The sequence below is a fragment of the Chiloscyllium punctatum genome, chromosome 2 (genome assembly GCF_047496795.1).
Source record: "Chiloscyllium punctatum isolate Juve2018m chromosome 2, sChiPun1.3, whole genome shotgun sequence".
NCBI classification, from domain to species: domain Eukaryota; kingdom Metazoa; phylum Chordata; class Chondrichthyes; order Orectolobiformes; family Hemiscylliidae; genus Chiloscyllium; species Chiloscyllium punctatum.
The window spans coordinates 150,850,279-150,870,152 of record NC_092740.1 but is presented as its reverse complement, the minus strand read 5'-3'; the positions used below and the strand labels follow the sequence as shown (position 1 = coordinate 150,870,152).

Sequence of the window (19,874 nt, the reverse complement as noted above, 5' to 3'; positions counted from 1 at the left end):
GGCTTCTATACTCATCCAAATCATCTGTTGTTTTCAAAATTGAGGGGTGTGGATAGGATAAATAGACAAAGCCTTTTCCCTGGGGTTAGGGAGTCCAGAACTAGAGGGCATAGGTTTAGGGTGAGAGGGGAAAGATCTAAAAGAGACCTAAGGGGCAACCTTTTTAGAGTGGTATATGTATAAAATGAGCTTCCAAAGGATGTGGTGGAGGCTGATACAGTTGCAACATTTGAGGCATTTGGATGGGTATATGATTAGGAGAGGTTTGGAGGGATATGGGCCGGGTGCTGGCAGGTTGGACTAGATTGGATTGGAATATTTGGTCGGCATGGACGGGTTGGACCAAAGGGTCTGTTTCCATGCTGTACATCTCTCTGTCTGAGAGGACAGGGAATCAATCCCTTTGGAATGCTGCTGGTCATACTCCTCCAGTCTGAGAAGCAGCCTTCTACCACCAATGTTGTATCTAATTGGCAAGAGTGCCCTGGACACTCTTTTTTTTCATTTGCTGAAAGACTACTTAAAGCTTAATTACCAAGATTTTCCTTCACTTAAAAGGAGTTAAAATATGTTTTCTTTATGAACATTGATTTGCAGCATATGTGCATCAGGCTTTTCGTGCAACTTTTATTTCTTGGTTAAAGTGGGACTTTGTTTCTGCAGTGCTGTGTTTTTAAAGTAGGCCCATACCTAGATATTTGAAAAGATTGGTAAAGTGAAACTAGAAACTGTTGATTCTGCCTCTACCTTCTATCATACGGACACGAAGCAACAAGTTGATTGGGCCCAATGTCCAGTTGCCAATATAACTGTTCATTGATATACGAGTTGCATACCATATATTGTGGATATTTGAATTTGAAATGTTTCTCTCATGGAGGCCTGTAACGTGAAAGTTGTGTAAAGGCCTCTAGAATTTGACAACAATGCAACACATTGCAAATTTGCTTTGAATAATCGTACAAGTGAGAAGAATAGAGTATTCGTATTTCAGTCAAGATTGGAGTGGTGCTGGGGAAGCACCCGTGGAGCAGGAAAGTCTATGTTTGGTTGAAAGCCTGTGTTGCACACTTGTCAGTAGTTTAGCTAAAGACCTTTTTAAAGCTTAATTATGAAAGGATGGACTTTTTTGAAGCAATCTGCATGAAACATTTCAGAATCCCTAGTGTGGAAGCAGACCATTTGTCCTACTGGAGTGTCCCACCTCATCCCTGTATTTCCTATGGCTAATCCACTTAGCTTGCACATCTTTGAGCTATGGGAGGAAACGGGAGCACCTGGTGGAAACCCACATGGACATGTGGAGAATGCAAACTCCACATACAGTGGCTCGGGGTGGAATCGAACCTGGGTCCCTGATGCTGTGAGGTAGCTATATCAAACACTGAGCTATTTTGCTACCCAGTATGTGACATTGAATATTTGTCGATTCGAAGGCGCAGAAATAGCAATTTTCTTGATAAAGATTAAATTCTAACTGGCCCCCTATAACGAACTGCTAGGAAATCAGTAAACTTTGGATGCAGTAAAGCCCATGACAGATGTGATTTGAACATGCACTTATTTGATCTGGAATCTGATGTGCTTCTGTTGTGGCACAAGCTCTGCCATTTCTCATTCCTTTTATAATAACTGAAGCAGGCTAGAATTGATTCTTCCCCAAGCTGTACCTTGTGTGGAGGTGGACAGAGTTTTGGGATTTAACTGGTTAGGTTTGCGTTACAAAAACAAGCATGACTATCAATGTTAAATGTACACTTTGTAACTAGTAAGGCTGTATATAAATATACATAGTGCTGAGACCTCCAATACTTAGAAAGCTTGGCTTGGATGAAGGGACTGAATATGTGGAAACCAAGGATGCAGTATCCTTGAGAAAAGGAAGTTTTTTTTTCAAACAAGGACTAGCTTTGTGTCAGGATTGTGGGCAGAAATTCTGCAGATACAAATTTTTAGATTCTAGAAAAGCCCAGAGGATGAGGGAAACTGCCAATGCAACACCCTTAAATAACAAAGCAAGAAAAAGAACAGGTAACTGTGTACCTTTAGCTTAATATTCATTGTTGTGAAAGTTAGTCCATTATATATGATGTAATGACATTCAAAAATAGTACTAGCAAGCACAGTCTGTGTGACTTCATGAAGAGGAAATAATGTCTGACAAATTTACATGAATTTTTGGAGTAGATAATGAGCAGGATTGATGAAGGGGAAGCTTTGAATATAATCCATTTTGTTTTTCAGAAAGTGCTTGATAAGGTACCACACTGGCTACCTGAGGGTTCACTGGAGGTATCAGGGATATGGGCACATGGAGCTAGGCCACAGAACACCCATGATATTGAATAGAGGAGCAGGTACAAGGGGTTGTTGCATGGCCTACTTTCCCTATTTCCTAGCTGAATGTCTTTTCAATGGAAAAGAACTACAGAAAATTTGGGAGTCCTCTTAAATATGAAAACTAGAATCCACAAAGTAAATGGAATGTTGGCCTTTATTTCAGAGAATAGAACATGCAGAAACTGTACATACTAGAACAGCAAGAATGAGGTGACATTATTGAAATAGAAGATTCTTAAGGGACTTGGTAACATGGAAAGGTGGATTCTCCTTTTTGAGAGGGTATAAGACCAGAAGGAGCATTCTCAGAATAAAAGGGTTTCTTAGAGGCTTGTGAATCTGTAATTGTTTTATGGTGGAGACATTGAGAATATTAAAGGCTGAGAGATTTATCAGTCAGGGAATAAAGGGCTGTTGGGATAAGGATAATGCATGGAATGTATTGCCAGCTGTGGTGGTGGAAGCGGAGTCATTGGGGACATTTAAGCGACTGGACATGCACATGGATAGCAGTGAGTTGAGGGGTGTGTAAGTTGTTAATATATTTTACATTAGGATTAAATCTCGGCAGAAAATCGTGGGTTAAGGGTTATTCAGATCATTTCAAGATCTCGTTGAATGTCGGAAGAGACTTTATGGGCTGAATGGTTTGTCTCCTATGCCTTTAGTCATGGTGCATGAGAAAATATGGAAGTGTCTACTGGTAGAGCAGCAAAGAAGCATAATTAAAACAAAAGAACATTTACAGGTTTCCTTCTGTAGTACACCACAGGGTTGTATGTGGGTGTTCTGGTATGAGTATTGAGTTCATATGTAGATATAGGAGCTGAAAAAAGAAGGTAAATTAGATGTTCCTTACAAGGGAGTAAAATGCAGCTTTTCTACAGTTAGGAAGAGCATTGAAACCGCATTAGTAGTCCTGTTTGAGTTCATTAGATAAGAGGCTTAATTACATTTGAAGCAATGCAGAGAAAGTTTATTTGATTCATTCTTATGAAGAGCTCATCTTGAGGAAAGGTTGCAGCATGGACAAATGTTGCAATCCTGCTCCTAACCTGTTTGCCTCGATAAGAAAATCTTTGTGGGAGAAGTCCAATATTTAGGTTTGTCAGTCACCCTCTAGCAGTTTAGAGGGTATGATGACACAGTAGCCTGGTAAAATGCACTCTGACACTAAAGATTAGGAATACATTGATATCGATCTTGCAGTGAATCACTAATTAATTATAACCTTGCATTCTTTTAAGTAATTTTATTTTTTCATTGTGCATTAACATACCAAAATGTTGTAAATTTTGGTAGGGGAGTGTGTAATATATTTAATATTACTGTCACATCTATGATCCTAAGAAGCCAGGAGATATAAGACCAGGAGCATATTTTTAAGTGACTGGAGAGAGATTTATAGATGGGGGTTTTGTTGGGGGGGTAGGGGGTTACCAATTTGTTTAAAGTGGCTAGTGTGTGGAATGACCTTCCACAGAAACTGATGAATGTGGATGCAATTAAAACATTTTAAAAGACATTTAAGTACATTAATGTTTGGGGTATGGACCAAGCGTAGATAGCTGGGACTAGTATGGATTAGGATTATGGTTTGAATGAACTGGTTGGACTGAAGGGTCCATTTACATGCCGTTCAATTTTTAAGTGTTTTAAGATGGTGTATCTTGAAATGTTCAGGTGTTGGTAAGTGGTACCACTGGCATCCTAAACTGGGATACTCAGTAAAATCTGGGGTGGTGCATGAATTAAAACTAAACTTAGATTTCAAGATTGGCCCAGTTTAGGCACGAGTGCTGCAGGTAAGGATTTGTCTAGACTTAATCATGGATCAAAATCCATAAGAAGCTTTTACGTACTTGGAATTGCTTCAAAATGGGAAGTGTTGTCTGTTTTAGGCTTGGACTTATTGGTGTCCTGAAATAGTTTGTCTACTTCTAGAGTATGTAGAGAACATAGTTGGCAAATGGCAAACACTTCCAAATAGTGTTTCTGGGACATAGTTCTGTAGAACATAGAGCATTACAGTGCAGTACAGGCCCTTCAGCACTCAATATTGTGAACCCTATGAAACTGATCAGAAGCCTATCTAACCTACACTTTTTCCATTCTCATCCATATGCCTATCCAATGACCATTTAAATGCCCATAAAGTTTGCGAGTCCACAGCTGTTGCAGGCAGTGTTCCACGCCTCTGCTACTGAGTATAGAAACTACGTTTGACATCTGTCCTACATCTATTACCCCTCAATTTGAAGCTATGCCCCTCATGCTAGCCATCACCATCTGAGGAAAAAGGCGCTCACTGTTCACCCTATCTAACACTCTGGTTATCTTGTGTGTCTCAATTAAGTCACCCCTCAACCTTCTCTTAAACAGCCTCAAGTCTTGAACCTTTCCTTGTAAGACCTTCCCTCCATAATTGGGCAACATCCTAGTAAATCTCCTCTGAACCCTTTCCACAGTTTCCACATCTTTCCTATAATGTAGTGACTAGAACTGCACACCATAGTCAGTGTGGCATGCTAAAGTTTTTTGTAAAGCTGCAAAATGACCTCATGGCTCTGAAACTCAATCCCTCTGATAAAAGCTAACACACTGTATGCTGCCTTAACAACCCTATCAATCTGGGTGGCAACTTTGAGGGATCTATGTACATGAACACAGATCTCTGTTCATCTACACTACCAAGAACCTTAACATTCGCCCAGTACTGTGTATTTGTTACTTTCTAAAATGAATCACCTCACTTTTTTTCCCCACATTAAACTTCATTTGCCACCCCTCAGCTCAGCACTGCAGCTTATCTATGTCTCTCTGTAACCTATAACATCCTTCGGCACTATCCACAACTGTACTGACCTTAGTGTCGTTTGCAAATTTACTAATCCCTCCTTCTACGTCCTCAACCAGTTTGTTTATAAACATGACAGACTGCAGAAGGGCCCAAAAAGATCTTTGCGGTATACCACTAGTAACTGAACTTAAGGATGAATATTTCCCATCAATCACCACCCTCTGTTGTCTTTCAGGTAGCCAATTTCTGTTGCAAACTGCTAAATAATGCCCTCAATCCCATATCTCCATATTTTGTGCAATAGCCTACCGTGGGGAACCTTATCAAACACCTTATTGAAATCCACATGCACCACATCAACTGCTTGTCCCTCATTCACCTGTTTGGTCGCTATTTTAAAGATCTCCAGGTTTGTGAGGCATGACCTACCCTTCGCAAAATGGTGTTGGCTATCCCTAATCAACGTATTCCTTTTGATATAATTGTAAATCCTATTTGTTATCCTTTCCAACACTTTACCCACAATCAAAGTAAGGCTCACTTACCATGGTTGTCTCTACTCCCATTAAACAAAGGAACAATGTTTGCTATTATCCATTCTTTTGGTACTATTAATGTAGATTTTGTATACTACTTCAGCTGACTTTAGCAGTGCAGTTACAAGCAACCCAACTGCATAGCAAGGTCCCACAAACAGTTAATGAGACTGCTGTCCGTTTTGAATTTGGTGTGCTTGCAGAACATTTCATTTAAATAGTATGCTGGAATGTGCCTTAGCATCACATCTAAAAGAGGGCACTTTTCCAATATAATATGCACTCCTCTTAACATGCTCAAATCCTACCATTAGTCTGTGAATTGGTAACTATCGCATGGCCCTTTGGCCAAACTGGGAAGGGTTCACAAAACAAAGACTGAGTGTGTCAATACCAGCTTCATCTTAGCTGAGCAGTTCACTTCAACAAAAGTAGGTGCCAATTGAGTTCAGGTACAGTGGAACCTCTATTATCTGACCAAGATGGGCGGGCACTATTTTATTTGGGTAATTTTGGATAACTAATTTTCCCTTAAGCATGGCTGCTTCCCTTGTTTATCAAATGCTGTGCTCTACTGGAGAATTTATTTAAATCTATAATGTACTGTGCGCAAAGGGACACAGATTTCACATTAACAAATAAAACAATGATAACACGAGAAAACGTTTTAAAAATTCAGCAGTAGTTATCATTTGGCAAGGAGTGGTGAAGGCCGCGTTAAACCAAGTGCCAAACAGCTTCTACAATCTCAACAGCATTTCAGTTTCTGGGAATTCTGTCTCCCCGTGGAAAGACTGAAACACTGCCTCTCATGTGTTTACGTTCTTGGCTATTTTAAATTAATGGCCAGTAAAATGACAGGAGTACCTCTACAGTAATGTAAAACATGCCCTTCTGCAAAGGTCTATTACAATCATGACACACAACACATCCAGTCTCTGATGCTTGAGCTGCTTGTGTTTTTGCCAGTGTTTTCACATGTTCTTCAGTTCAGGTAAATAAAATGCACTTACCTCTGTAACTGTTTTCTAGGACCTCAATCACCATTTGATAATCTGAAATTTGGATAATCAAGGTTCTTCTGTAGTTACAAAAACCTTGTTAATGAGCGATTCAAGTCAGTATTATAATTCAGCCTTCATCTGAAGGGGCAGCACTGTCTGTGGTTAGCACTGTTGCCCCTCAGCACCAGGGACCAAGGTTCAAATCCAGCCTCAGGCAGCTGTCTCTGTGGAGTTTGTGTGTTCTCCCTGTGCAGCTTAGGTGAATTGGTCAAGCTAAATTGCCTGTAGTGTTAGATGCATTAGTCAGAAGGAAATGGGTCTGGGTGGGTTACTCTTCAGAGGATCGGTGTGGACTTGATGGGCCGAAGGGTCTGTTTCCATGCTGTAGGGAATCTAATTTGAACGGTTTTGCAACTTGAGGAGGACTGTTGCTTACAGTCCTTGCATTTTTTTTCTTTGGATAGAACACTTGAGACTGCAAGTTGTCCCAAAAATATCATATCACACTTCTAATAACTCCAGGCAGTGGATGAAGGCTTACCCTCTACATAAAGAGCGTTGACTTTCCCTTGTTTTGCTCGCTGAGTAGTAGCTGTTGAGATTTATCTTTGTTTCCAATCCTCTCTCCTGTAGTTTCATTAAGATTGGTTTGAGCAGTTTTAATTTGACTGTGTTGCTATATCCAACATAATTTACTAGAGTATTGTGTTTGTGACTTGGAGAATCTTTTTCTCCAATTATGGGGGAAAGCGGACCCTTGTTCAGTTAACTAACTGCCTTTTGCTTATGGATGGTTTGCATTTGTATTATGTTGATGTAATTTGGAGGTGAAGGTGTTAGACTGGGGTGGGAAAAAACTGAAAATCTCACCAGATTTAGTCCAGCAGGTGTATTTGGAAACCCTGCTTTCAGAGCCACACCCACCTGATGAAGGAGCAGCACTCTGAAAGCTAGGGCGTCCAAATAAACTTGTTGGACTCAACCTGGTGTTGTGATTTTTAATTTTATCTTGATGTACTTTTGGGTGTCCTCAAAATGTGTGAATACTTATTTTGATGTATTGAATGACTCCACAACCTGTGCCTTGAGGGGAAAATAATTGAAAATTTTAAGTTTCAAGTAGTGTTGATGCTTTAAAATTTTTTTCCAATGTTGAATCTCATTTCAGTTTGGGTGGATTTCAATATGCAAATGTAAAACCTTTAAAAAAATTTAAAACTTTCAGCCAGAAAGGTTACTACTTCAAGGCTGGCAGCTTTGGTATGATACTGGTAGAGTTTTTTTTTTCCAAACTTTATATTGTATGCATGAGTAAAACTGTACCTCTGTTTTGAACATGAAAATGTTCAATGTGATCAGATGTGCTCCTTCCAAAAAAAGGCACTTCTACAGTGAGTAACCAGGTTATTTTTACTCAAATATGTTTTGAGGTCTGACTTTACTAGATCCCAAGCCAGTTGGACACATCACCTGTTAACAGCAAGAAGCTTAACTTCAACTTATTTGATGGTTGGAATAGTTTGTCTCTCTGGGGCAAGGTTTTAAGGCTTGTGGGGATTTTTTATGTAGACTAAGTTGTTACCTCCTTGTGTAATTAAGGTGCCTACCAAAAAACTACTTTCTTCAATGTGAATTGGCTTTAATGTGATAGAATTTAAATCTGTTATTTATAGAACCCAAACTTGCCTGTATTGGCTATAAAGTCATTCTGGCCCCATTAGTTTAAATGGCACAGCTGTTGTGATTTTAGTGAGATCACATGAGAAGGGAGCTATTGCATTATATCCGAATCACCTGCATGTTGGAAAGTTATTTAAAATAAAAGACTTGAAATATTTCTTGATGCAGTAAGTTAACCATCTTTTAAGGTTCTTGACTTGTCGCAACACAACTTAATTTCGGATTTTTACGAATCTCCACCCTAATGGCACTTTGCTACCATTTTGGTATTACCTTTTTAGTTCTGTTTCAGCTGTGATTTTTATTCTAGATAAGCTCAGGTCCCTATATATTGGCTGAAATAAACATTTTCTGGTTACACTATTTGCTTGTGCTTTGCTGAAAGTACCCATTTTATTTTCAGTATGTTTTACGTGCTATTTGCTTATGTATTTGAAATGGAGTTTTTTCATGGGATTCAGAGGTAAATCGATCTAAACAAATCCTATAGTATACTGAGACAAACTTGAGAATTTGACTTTCCAGTTAAGGGCTAAAACCACTTTTGCTACTGTAGCAAATAATAAAAAGCACTAGTACTTAAAAGTGCAAGCTACCTACAGAAAGTAATTCCTTTAGTTGTCATACACCATGCTACTCACTGAATTAGTCCTAAAAGCACCCCCTCCTCAACCCAGCAGCTTCCATAATCCTGTTCCATTGAGTGGTAACTCTGACCCTCATTCGTATTTATGTTCGGAGTTCTCCACTAGCAGTGATGTCTGTTCTGATTGTACTTAATATGCCCATCGCCCAGAATAAATCCCCTGTAATCTGTAGAAACCTACATGACACACCTCCTTTGCAACCGTCATCTTTTAACATCTGGCTTTGGTAGCTTCCAAAACTAAATGGCCTTTTTTTTTCTGCTAACTGCTTTTTCTTCATGTCAAAATGACATTCCTTTCCTTCATAGTGATGTCACACGTGCATCTTCTACTTAAATTGGAATTCTAATTGCCCATCCTTGATGCCGATTCTTCCATTTCCCCCCTCTGAGTGCAACAGGTCCACTTATTCAATCAACCTGGTACCTTCAACTCCTTTTCTGCAAGTTCAGCTTGTTAACCTGTAAAATGAGTTTGATGCTTCAGTTCTGTGTAAATGCCACCACCTAACTAAAACAATCCAAGTCTTTGTCTAATAATCAAAGCATCCCAGGCTTAGGCAAACTGCAGAACAGATCACCTGACCTAACTTAAGTAGAATTTAAAGTAAATCCCCAGCATGCTAAAGTTGTTTATGCCCAGTGTTCTGATTTGATGTACCTTCCTAATTGCCGGTATTCTGACCATTTTGCTTGGAACTAGAAACCGTTTGCTTGGATTAATAGAATATTAAATCTGATTTTAAGATCAATTTCTGTTACTATGCTTGTCAAATTTTGCTGTACCATAAAATTACCTAGAAATTTCAGTATTAAGTCTTCCCTTTGTGTCATAAGTGTTATTTTTCATAACTCAATGTGCCTGTTCTTTCTGTTCTTCCATCTGTCACAGTCCCTTGTTTTGCATTTTAGGCAGCACTCAAGTACCATAGTGTTTCTAGCATTTGCTGTTGAGGTTCAGAGCTGTAGGTTTTTTTAATGGGACTCCTTGTCAAGAACATCCTGAACCATTCTCAAACTTGTTGGCAAGTTTGACACAGTAACTGTCCAGTCTCGTGTGTACACAATGGAATTTTTCAGTAGCTTGGAATCACTTGCATTTTTTTTGTGTGGTGGTGTACTTTGTATTTAGCTGCTATTTTCAGTTGTCAGGTGCCCCCTGTGGTATATAGCTGATGTCCTACAGCCCTCTGGTATGTTTGGTTCCACCTTTCAGTATTGCTGTGCTGTGTTCTTGCTTTCCCTGCCCATATGTTGCTGATCTCCATTGCACTCATTTCTTTTCTCTCACCTTTAAACCTCTTTCCTCTAGTTTTAGACTCAACTACCCCAGGGAAAATATAACCTATCTGCTGTATGCATGCCCCTCAGATTTTATAAAGTTCTAAGGTCACCCCTCAGCCTCTAACTCTCCAGGAAAAAATATTTCCAGCCTATTTACTCTGTAGCTCAAACTTTCAACCTAGCAACCTGAGTCAATTTCCGAACCCTTTCAAGTTCCACAACCCCTTCCTACAGTTGGGGCACCAGAATTCACCAGATCTAATTGATTCAAATAACTTCCGTGCACTGGGAAATATTGCCTTTCTTTCCCTTTTGTATCAAAATACTGGAGCTTCCTTCCTAACAGGCACCAATGTTAAATGCAGGAGTGGGATGGTCTTGCTGTATTTGTACAGGGCATTGGTAAGATCACACCTGGTGTAGTGTGTGCAGTTTTGGCCTCAGGAAGGATAGCAGAGCAATGGAGGCGGTGCAACAAAGATTTACCAGATTGACTACTGTGATGCCCAAACTAATGTATGAAGAGACTGAATTGATGAGTTTGAGTGGAGATTTTATTGATTGTGCTGTTTGTGGGGCAGGGCGAGGGTGGTATGAAATCTCCTTGGATTTTGTTTCTAACAGGACTGCAAGGGCTAAATGCAGGAAGGAAGATCGTGATGACAAAGGAATTCTGGATCGGATGTAGGTGGTCTAATTTAATAACGTTGTAGACATGTGAAAATCAGTTGTGGATTATGAGGAAGCTTGTCCATATATAGGATATGGATCTGTTGAAAAATTAGTCAGATGGCAGAATGTGTTTGATCTAAGCAAGTGAGAGGTAATACAATTTAAAAGGTCAAATGCAAAACCAAATATACAGTAACTGGCCGTACTTTTAGAGCATTGTACGGATAGATCTTAAGGTGCAAGTCGATTACTCACTGAAAGTGGCAGCACAAGTTGATAAGGTACTTTTAAAAAAAATCTTATTTCCATCAGTCAGGGCATTCGGCATAAAAGTTGGCAAGTCATGCTGCAACCATAAGTTTTTACATAATTAGGTCACATTTTGTGTATTGTGTGCAGTTCTGGTTGAGTTAGATCACGTTGAAATGGTGGAGCAGGCTCACGGCTGAATTGCCTACTATTCGATTTCTGGGTGTACCTAGGTGGCACAGTGGCTCAGTGGTTTGAACTGCTGCCTCAGCACCACCTTGGAATTGAGCTGGCTGAACTAATGCCACCTACATCTCTCAGGAATTTAAAATACAGGAACTTTGTGCAGTAAAAATTTTACTGTTTTTTTTTGCATCCTGCATGCCAAATGAAGCTCAGACACTCCCATTTCAGTACTGATTTGGAAACCAGGGTTTAGAGTTTAAAATCCTGGATCACTTCACTTCTGCCACATGGCTATCTGCATCGAGCTAGAGTTCTGTTTTCTAAGCATGTATGACTGTGGCACTTCATGTAATTCAGAAATAAATTTAATTTGTTTTGTTACCACTAAGGTTAGGTTTTAATTGCAGGAGTGATATTAGTTTGCATTGATTTTAAGAACTTATTGAAGTCATTGCTGTGTAGCTTGAATTTGTGTTCAGTAATCTGTAATGTTAAAACTGCATAATTCTGCAATGCTTTCAAAACTTGGATGTAATATTTTGATATGATGTGAGATGAATGTTCACTCCTGGACTGGGAAACTCAGTTCAAGTTTCATCACTGAACAAAATAGGTAGAATAATAAGTCAAAGTTACGGTGGTAAAGGGCTAACATGAAAGACTGCAAGCTTTGTTTAGAATTTGCCTAGGAGCTATAGTCATTGACTCTGTTTTGCAAAGAAATACTATACACTATCCCTCCTTGGGATTGGAGGGAAAATGGAATATGTGTTAGATGGACAAGTTCAATATATTTATTGTGGTTATGCAAGGCCAGTGGTCATGTCCTTTTTCTCTAGTTTCTCTGAAGGTAGTGATAATGTTGAGTTTGATTATATTACGTACTCTAAGCCATCAAGCCAAGGGATTAATCAGGTTCAATGAAGAGTGCAAAAGGGTATATGCCAGAAATTGGCATCGCTTAAAAATAAGTAGTCGTGTTGAAGCTGGAATAAAGAACTACTTTAATGCCAAGCCACATTGGCAGTGGGTGATGCAGCAATTCCAGAACCAACAGACTGGGTCCAAGCTCTTGCTGTCTTTGATGCATCCAGTTGGGAAAGGCAATGAACAATTGAACAGTTGTCTGGAGGAATGCATTCTGAATATCCCCATCAGTCCAAGTATCACCAAATTAACTGCAGTGGTTCAAAGTGGCACCTCGCCATCTTTTTTCAAGGTCAATAATTGTTAGCCCAGCAAGCATAGTCAACATGCCATGACTCCGATCTGCCCAGATCTTTTAAAAATTGTCATCTTGCTGTAGATGAGAAATGGTGCACACACCAGCCTAGGGAAGGAGCAGCAGTTGTGCTTCTATAAATATCAATTTTACAGTTTAACCTGTTCAATTTTTATTGCAGTTCATCTTGAAATCTACTTAACCATATTTCTTTCCATAATTTGAGGAATCAAGTTGTCAAACTGTGTTCAAAGTATTTAATTACTGTACTGAATTTGTATAGTGGTGACTGCCTGCTATACTGCTATAAAATGGCATTAGTTTGAGATGATACAAAAATATGTAGTGATTTGACAGTCCACTTTCTATCATGTTAATAATGTGTACAAGTGAGGCTATGAAACTAAAATATGTTTGCTTTCCTTCAGGTCAGAGCCTTGGTTATGGATTTGTAAACTATGTGGATCCCAAGGATGCTGAAAAAGCCATCAACACATTAAATGGTCTCCGACTTCAAACCAAAACAATAAAGGTACAGATTTGGCTTCCATGTTTTGTACTAGACTCTGAATTTAACTTTTTGTTTTCATTTTTACTACATTAGGGTAGATTTGAGGTTGTCATCGTGCCTGTTCGGTATATCTGTTATAAAGTTGTGGCCAAAGCCCATTGCTAATGACTGACTGTATACCATCTTCAGTTCAGAAGCTAGGAACCAATTGGAGCAGCGCCTCATTTTTCAGCTGAGGGGCTGACTACAGTTCTGCATCTGATGAGTGCAGATCTGCTACATTGAGACACAGATTGGATCCTGTTTTTGACTATTTAAAGTGTAGTTCAGTCTTAAGTTATCTGAAAGGGATTTATTTTCCTTGGGTGGTTTTATAGCTTTGTCTAATTAAGTTATTTGGATGTCATAGCTGTTTGACTTCCAGGATATCCTAGTTGAATGTCTGTCTGGCTTGCAATGTAAAGGGATGCCAGCAGTGTTCAGTTCCTGCACTGGCTGAGGTTCTGAGGTTACCACTCCCCCCTCAACCCCTCTCTTCACCTAGGTATGGTGTACCTCCAGTTAAGACACCATTAGTTCAGGGCCCCTTCCTCTCTTTCCAGCTTCCACCCGCCCCCCCCAAACAAAACTTTCAAGAGAAGCAGTCTGTTCCAGTTGGACTGTGGTGACTTCATCACACTACACAAAACAGCTTTCCCCATGTATTTTGCACTGAAGATACTGCATCCTTTTTGTTGTTTTAAAGGGACTTTTTTTTTTTGGCGCTTCAGTATGTATCAGGGTAGTCTACAAGGTTTGCTTAACTGTTTGTCCAGGTAACATTAGTAAACCAAGAACATCCAGATTCTTGTGATGTACAACACTTCATATTTTAACCTCAATTGTTAAATTACATTGTTAGTGTTTATATGTTGACCCAATTTGATTTTTGATCTTGTACAGCTTTGCTTTTGTGCTGCAGTGATTCAGTTAACATTGGCCAAGAGCTTGGTGCTATGTGGTTTGAGAGCGAGCACTACGTAACAATGGTCTCTTGGAACTCACTTTCATATTTTTAGAAAAAAAATAGATGCAAAATGATAGCTGTGGTTGAGAATTTATTACTCCTAGATGCTTGATGCTGTCTCAAAATATTCCTGCATACATAAACTGTGGAAACAACTTGGTATGAAACATGGTTAAAATGCTGAAATACATTTCTATAAATAGTTTGATTTGCTCCCATGTAATGAAGTAATTTCATGGGACTAAGCCAAGGTAGTTGAATGAGCAGACAAAGGAAAACTACATTTTTCTCAACTGGGTTTTTTTAAACAGGAGATAACAAGCCAACTGTTAAAGATCCCATGGCATGTTGCAAAGGACTAAAGCAAAGTTATGATCTGAAAGTTGGCCAGAGATGGATTTTAAGTGGGAAATTTGGTAGGAAATTCAGGAGTATGACCTCTGCAGTCGAAGGCATAACTACTAGTGAGCAAAAGGAGGAGCTGGTGAAGTTTGGACTGGTCGATATGGAAAGTGGGGAGAGCTGTTGAGAATTAAAATGCAAATTTGATAATGACTTGCATGCAATTGCAGGTCAGAAGTGTGGGCATTTTGTGTGGGACTTGTGTTTACTGTATGATGCAGACAGTGTAGTTTGGCAGCAGGTAACCTTTTTGCTGAAGGGTGATTAAAGACTCTTAGAATCAAGATGAGAAAGGTTTAACTTTATTTTTTTTGAGGCATGCTTTGATATGGAGCTTGAAATAAAGTTTTTCTGATGAAGATATTGGGCTAGAAGTTCAGCTCTGAATGCTGAGGTTAAAAGTCAAGTTCACTCAGAGCTGTTGAGGTGAGAATGTAAGGCAAGAGGAATGGAGTTGGTTTTGAATGACGTTCAGCTAGGGGCTAGAAATGATTAGCTTTAAACTTTGTACTGTTTTTAGATGGAGGAAATTTCAGCTCCTCCCAAGCCAGATATCCTCAGACAAGCAGTTTGGCACAAATTACAGGTCAGAAATTGTATTTACTTGATCACTTAAGCTAAAAATCCCAGTGGTTCAGCCAATCCTTTTTTGGAAAAGGCCAAAGTGGAAACAATGTACAACGTATCATTCAAAAGAAGTCCGAACTATGCAATAATTTTAACCCGAGACTTGCATAGCATGTTGTTCCCACAATGCAAAGTTAGTCTTATTGGAGTTGTATTCTTTTCTCATCCGTATCCCAATTTTGGAGGTACACTCAAAAAAAACCTCTTAAAAGATCAATCCTTCTGTCCTGTTGTTTGGTACCAGATTAATTAGAAATCATTAGAGAAATGTTATATTTGAATCAATGTCAACCATATTTTTTCTTCCTGTGAAATGAATGTTCGTGGTTCAATCCAGTAAATCCAGTCAAGTTCCAGTATAAGAAAGGGTGGGCAAAACTTTGCATATAGGATACTTGTTTTTTGCATGCATGAAGGACCTGTATACTAGCAACCATGATTTAGCCAATTTTCCTTCCTTTACAGGCAGAATTTGTATGTAATCTGATTTCGGGTTCCTTCTAAAAATCACTTCAGTACGCACACAATATTATGCTGAGGATTCATGTTCTGTCAAATATCAAGTATGCAAACAATCCTAAAGATAATCCTGTTCACCAAGACATCCCCAGATGGGTCAATTTCAGAATTTCAATCTACACTGCAAACCTGTCTTGTTGTACTTGGTACTGCAAAAGCTTTACCGTTCTGACTCAATTCCAGACTTTTAAAATGTTTCAGAATGGTTGCGTAATTCTTCTAGGGTTTCCTTTGGCAAATTCTGTGGTGATTAGAAGCATAACTCTTGAATACATGAAAAAGCCATGGCACAAGCATGCAATGGCTCACTGGGTAAATAGTCCAGCGATAAAACCAGAGATTCCAGTATTTTGGGATGCTGATTTCAAAGCCTGCCATGAGAGATGGTAGAATTTGAATTCAAAAATCTGGAATTAAGAACCTAATGATTGTGGAACATTCTTTTATTGTAGGAAAATCTCATCTTGTTCACTACTTGAGGAACTTGTCCTTACCTGGTCTAGCCTGCATCTAACTCCAGACCCACAGCAATGTGGTTAATTCTTAACTGCCCTCTGGGAAATTAGGGATGGGCAATAAATGCTGCTGTAATAGTGATGCCCACATCCAGTGGGGCAGTACTGTGGCTCAGTGGTCAGTACTACTGCATCATGGCACCAGGGACCTGGGTTCAATTCTCACCTTGAGTGACTGTGTGGAGTTCCTGTGTCTGCATGGGTTTCTGCCAGGTGTTCCAGTTTCCTCCCATGATCCAAAGACGTTCAGGATAAGTGGATTGGCCATGCTAAATTGCTCTGTTAGGTGCATTAATCATGGGTAAATATAGGGGATTGGGTTACTGAGTGTCGGTGTGGACTTGTTGGGCCAAATGGTCTGTTTCCTCATGATAGGGAATCTAATCTGATCAATGAATGAATGCTTGTAAGACTTTATCACAACCAATGACCAATCTTAAAAAAAAAATCCAGTGCAGCTGTGTATGTTGGCTCGCTAAAATTTCTGTACCACATTATTTATACTAACTTTAAAGGGTCTGGTTGCTACATAGATCTCAACCTATTATAATTGCTGAAGCAATTAAACATGATCAATTTCAAAATTCCTGACTACCTAACAGTATATGAAAATGACCTGAAAACTGCTGTTTGCATCATTTCATAAGTACTGCTTCCAGCTCTCTCAAATGGGGCATTTAATTCAGTCCACAAACTTTGCTTCCCATCTACCTGTTTGGTCAAAAAGTTCAACATTTTACCCTTTGCAATTGCAGTGTTAGCGTTTTGTTCAGTTTATTGGCTTTTCTGTTGTGGTCTCTTGCCTCTGGTGAGAGGATGCTTTTTTAAATTTGCCATTTTTTTTAACATTGACTAGACGCAATGGTATGAACAGTTAGGTCAATTAATCTACTTTTTTGGACATCAGGATGTACCTTGTAGCGAATTCCATTGTATTTGTGTTTATCAGTAGGGGAAGAATTTTGACAGACATTGGAGGTGCAGACTGCTAGCCAGTGACAGCACTCTTACTCGATTTGCATCTTTGGTCATTGACCACTGGATGGTGCAAGTATGAAATCCAGGTGTTGTGGCATTTCCCCTGCCCCTCTTGGCCCAACAAGATGTCCATCATTCTAACCTCTATATCAGCTCTTCTGCAGGCCACACTGACTTGATCTTTTAATGGGGTGTTTTGGAAACTACCTGACGGGAAAGAGTTTCGATAAGACCACCAACCCTTGCAATATGCTGTTGAGGTGAGGTGCTGGAAAAGCACCGCTGGTCAGGCAGCATCCGAGGAGCAGGAGAATCGACGTTTTGAGTATAAGCTCTTAATTAGGAATTCTCCTGATGAAGAGCTTTATGCTCGAAATATCGATTCTCTTGCTCCTCTGCTGCCTGACTGGCTGTGCTTTTCTAGCACCCCATACTCCACTCTGATCTCCAGCACCTGCAGTCCTCACTTACTTTCTTGCAGTATGCTGCTGAGTGTCCAATTAATTGTATAGTTCTAATCTTTTTTGGAATAATGTGCTCGTGCGTGATTCCACCTCTGTTTTGGCCTCGTCTTTTCCAACATTTTGCTGTACCATGGAGGTTTTCTTGCCCTGTTCTGCTTCTCCTTGTTTCGTGCTAGGAAAAAGTAATGCATCACCAAAGGATGTGTTGCAAAACTGGTACATGATTGAGTAAACGTGCCCTCGTACCCAATTATGTTGTAGATTTTATGACTGGGAGTTTTGTGTATTAAATTTATTCTTTCAATTAAAGTCTACTACTTTTTTGTACATGTTTGTCATCCAGGCTCATATGAACTGTCCTTTTTTTTTCTCCCCCCAGTATTTGTCTTTCCAACAATACAGATGCATCTTGTCTTGATCAGCTTGTCCCACTTACATATCCTGTGCCCCTGGTTGTCTAGTTCCTTTAGAACAAAAAGTAACATGTAGGTCTTGCAGCTTCTTGAATCTGCTTGATTCTTCCGAACAATCCCCCTTGGTCACCTGCCTTTCTTGACTTGGTATACCCCATATTGTTTCCATACTGTCCAAAATGTCAGTATGTTGTAATGAGATGTCAGTATGTTGTAATAGGCATCATGTTCTTGATAGTTCAAAAGGAAATTTTCATTGCGCGAACCTTCCTCTTACTACTTTATGAAGTGTGTATTTTCTTTGAAGTGACTAGAGCCAAACACACCAGGTAATGATTAGATTCCCTATAGTGTGGAATCAGCCCCTTCGGCCCAACAAGTCCACACTGACCCTCTGAAGAGTAACCCTCACAGACCCATTTCCCTCTGACTAATGCACCTACCGCTGTGGACAATTTAGCACAGCCAATTCACCTGACCTGCACATCTTTGGATTGTGGGAGGAAACCGGACCACTCGGAGGAAACCCACGCAGACACTGGGAGAGTGTGCAAACTCCACACAGACAGTCACCTGAGGCTGGAATTGAACCTGGGACCCTGGTGCTGTGAGGCAGCAGTGCTAACCACTGAGCCACCATGCTTTTGGTGCAACGTAGTTGCAGCATGCTAGTTGATTTCTAACTTTTTTTCCTTTCTCATTATACTCTTTATCTGGAACCATGCTCAAAATTTACTTAAATGCTTTATAATTTCAGTAGTTTTGATTTTGTATTTTTGCAAATGTGGTTATGTTTAATGATCTTGTAAATCATTTAACACATTTGTAGACAGACTGCAGTGCCAATCTTTTTTGTGGTTTCTAATTTTTATTCCTCTGTTCTATCCACTAACCAAACCTAATTACCCTCAGTCCCACGAGCCCTGTTCTTGTGACCTTTTATCTAATGCCTTTTAAAACTTATTCACTCTGGTTACACAGTTTTGACACTTTTTTTCTATTTGATGCAACCATATTGACCTTTTGAATTTGTCATGTTACTACGTCCCAAAGAGTTTTTCTACAATATAGGCAACCTAGCCCATTTGTAATTTCGTGTTTTCTCTCTCTTTCCCCTCCCCCCCCACCAGTTCAAGAAACAGAACATATTCTGACTTTGGTCTGTAGGAGCCAATCGAGAATCTCCAAGATAAACCAATACCTTCGATGTGATATTGTCATCATGAAAACATGGTTGAAGGAAGGGCTGACCGGCAACTCCAGAGTGTAGTGTCTTTAGGCAAGACAAGAGGGTGTAAAAAGAGTGGTGCAGCACAGTTAAAGGAGTAGATTACTGTAATGAGGGGTGATATTTTGGAAGAACCCTCAAATGAGGCTTTGTGAGTAGAACTTAGGAACATTAGGGGGGCAGCCATTTTACTAGGAGTATGTTGTAGGCCCCCAAAGTCAGCAGGAATTGGAGAAATATGTAGTTAGTTCAGAGTTGAAAGAGTAATAACTGGGGAATTATGCTAGGGGATTTTAACTTTCAGAACAAAATTTAGGATAGTCAGAGTTGAGACATGGCCAATTTCTTGATGTATCTGGGAGAGCTTTTTATTTTTCTATCAATTTGTAGAAGACCCAAATTCAGCACGGTGCTGAATCTGGTTTTGGGGAAAGAGACCAGATAAATGTTCAATGTGGTACTGGGGAAAATATTTTTTAGTGGTAGTGACTACAACATAATATGGTTCAAATTCCTTCTGGACGAGGAAAACGATCCCTTTGGATTAGGGGGACGGCAAACCTTAAAATAGAAAAGCAGCTGGGAAGAGTAC

The 19,874-nt window shown here is 39.6% G+C and overlaps 1 protein-coding gene across 4 annotated transcripts in view; it reads left to right on the top strand.

Moving 5' to 3' along the window:
- The window catches only part of elavl2 (ELAV like neuron-specific RNA binding protein 2), a 93,157-nt gene that overhangs the window by 42,047 nt on the left and 31,236 nt on the right, over positions 1 to 19,874 (top strand). For all 4 annotated transcript variants that reach the window (XM_072590371.1, XM_072590380.1, XM_072590362.1 and 1 more), the window contains one exon: positions 13,048 to 13,151. In XM_072590371.1, the coding sequence (XP_072446472.1) occupies positions 13,048 to 13,151 (104 nt within the window). The remainder of the gene's footprint in view (positions 1 to 13,047; positions 13,152 to 19,874) is intronic.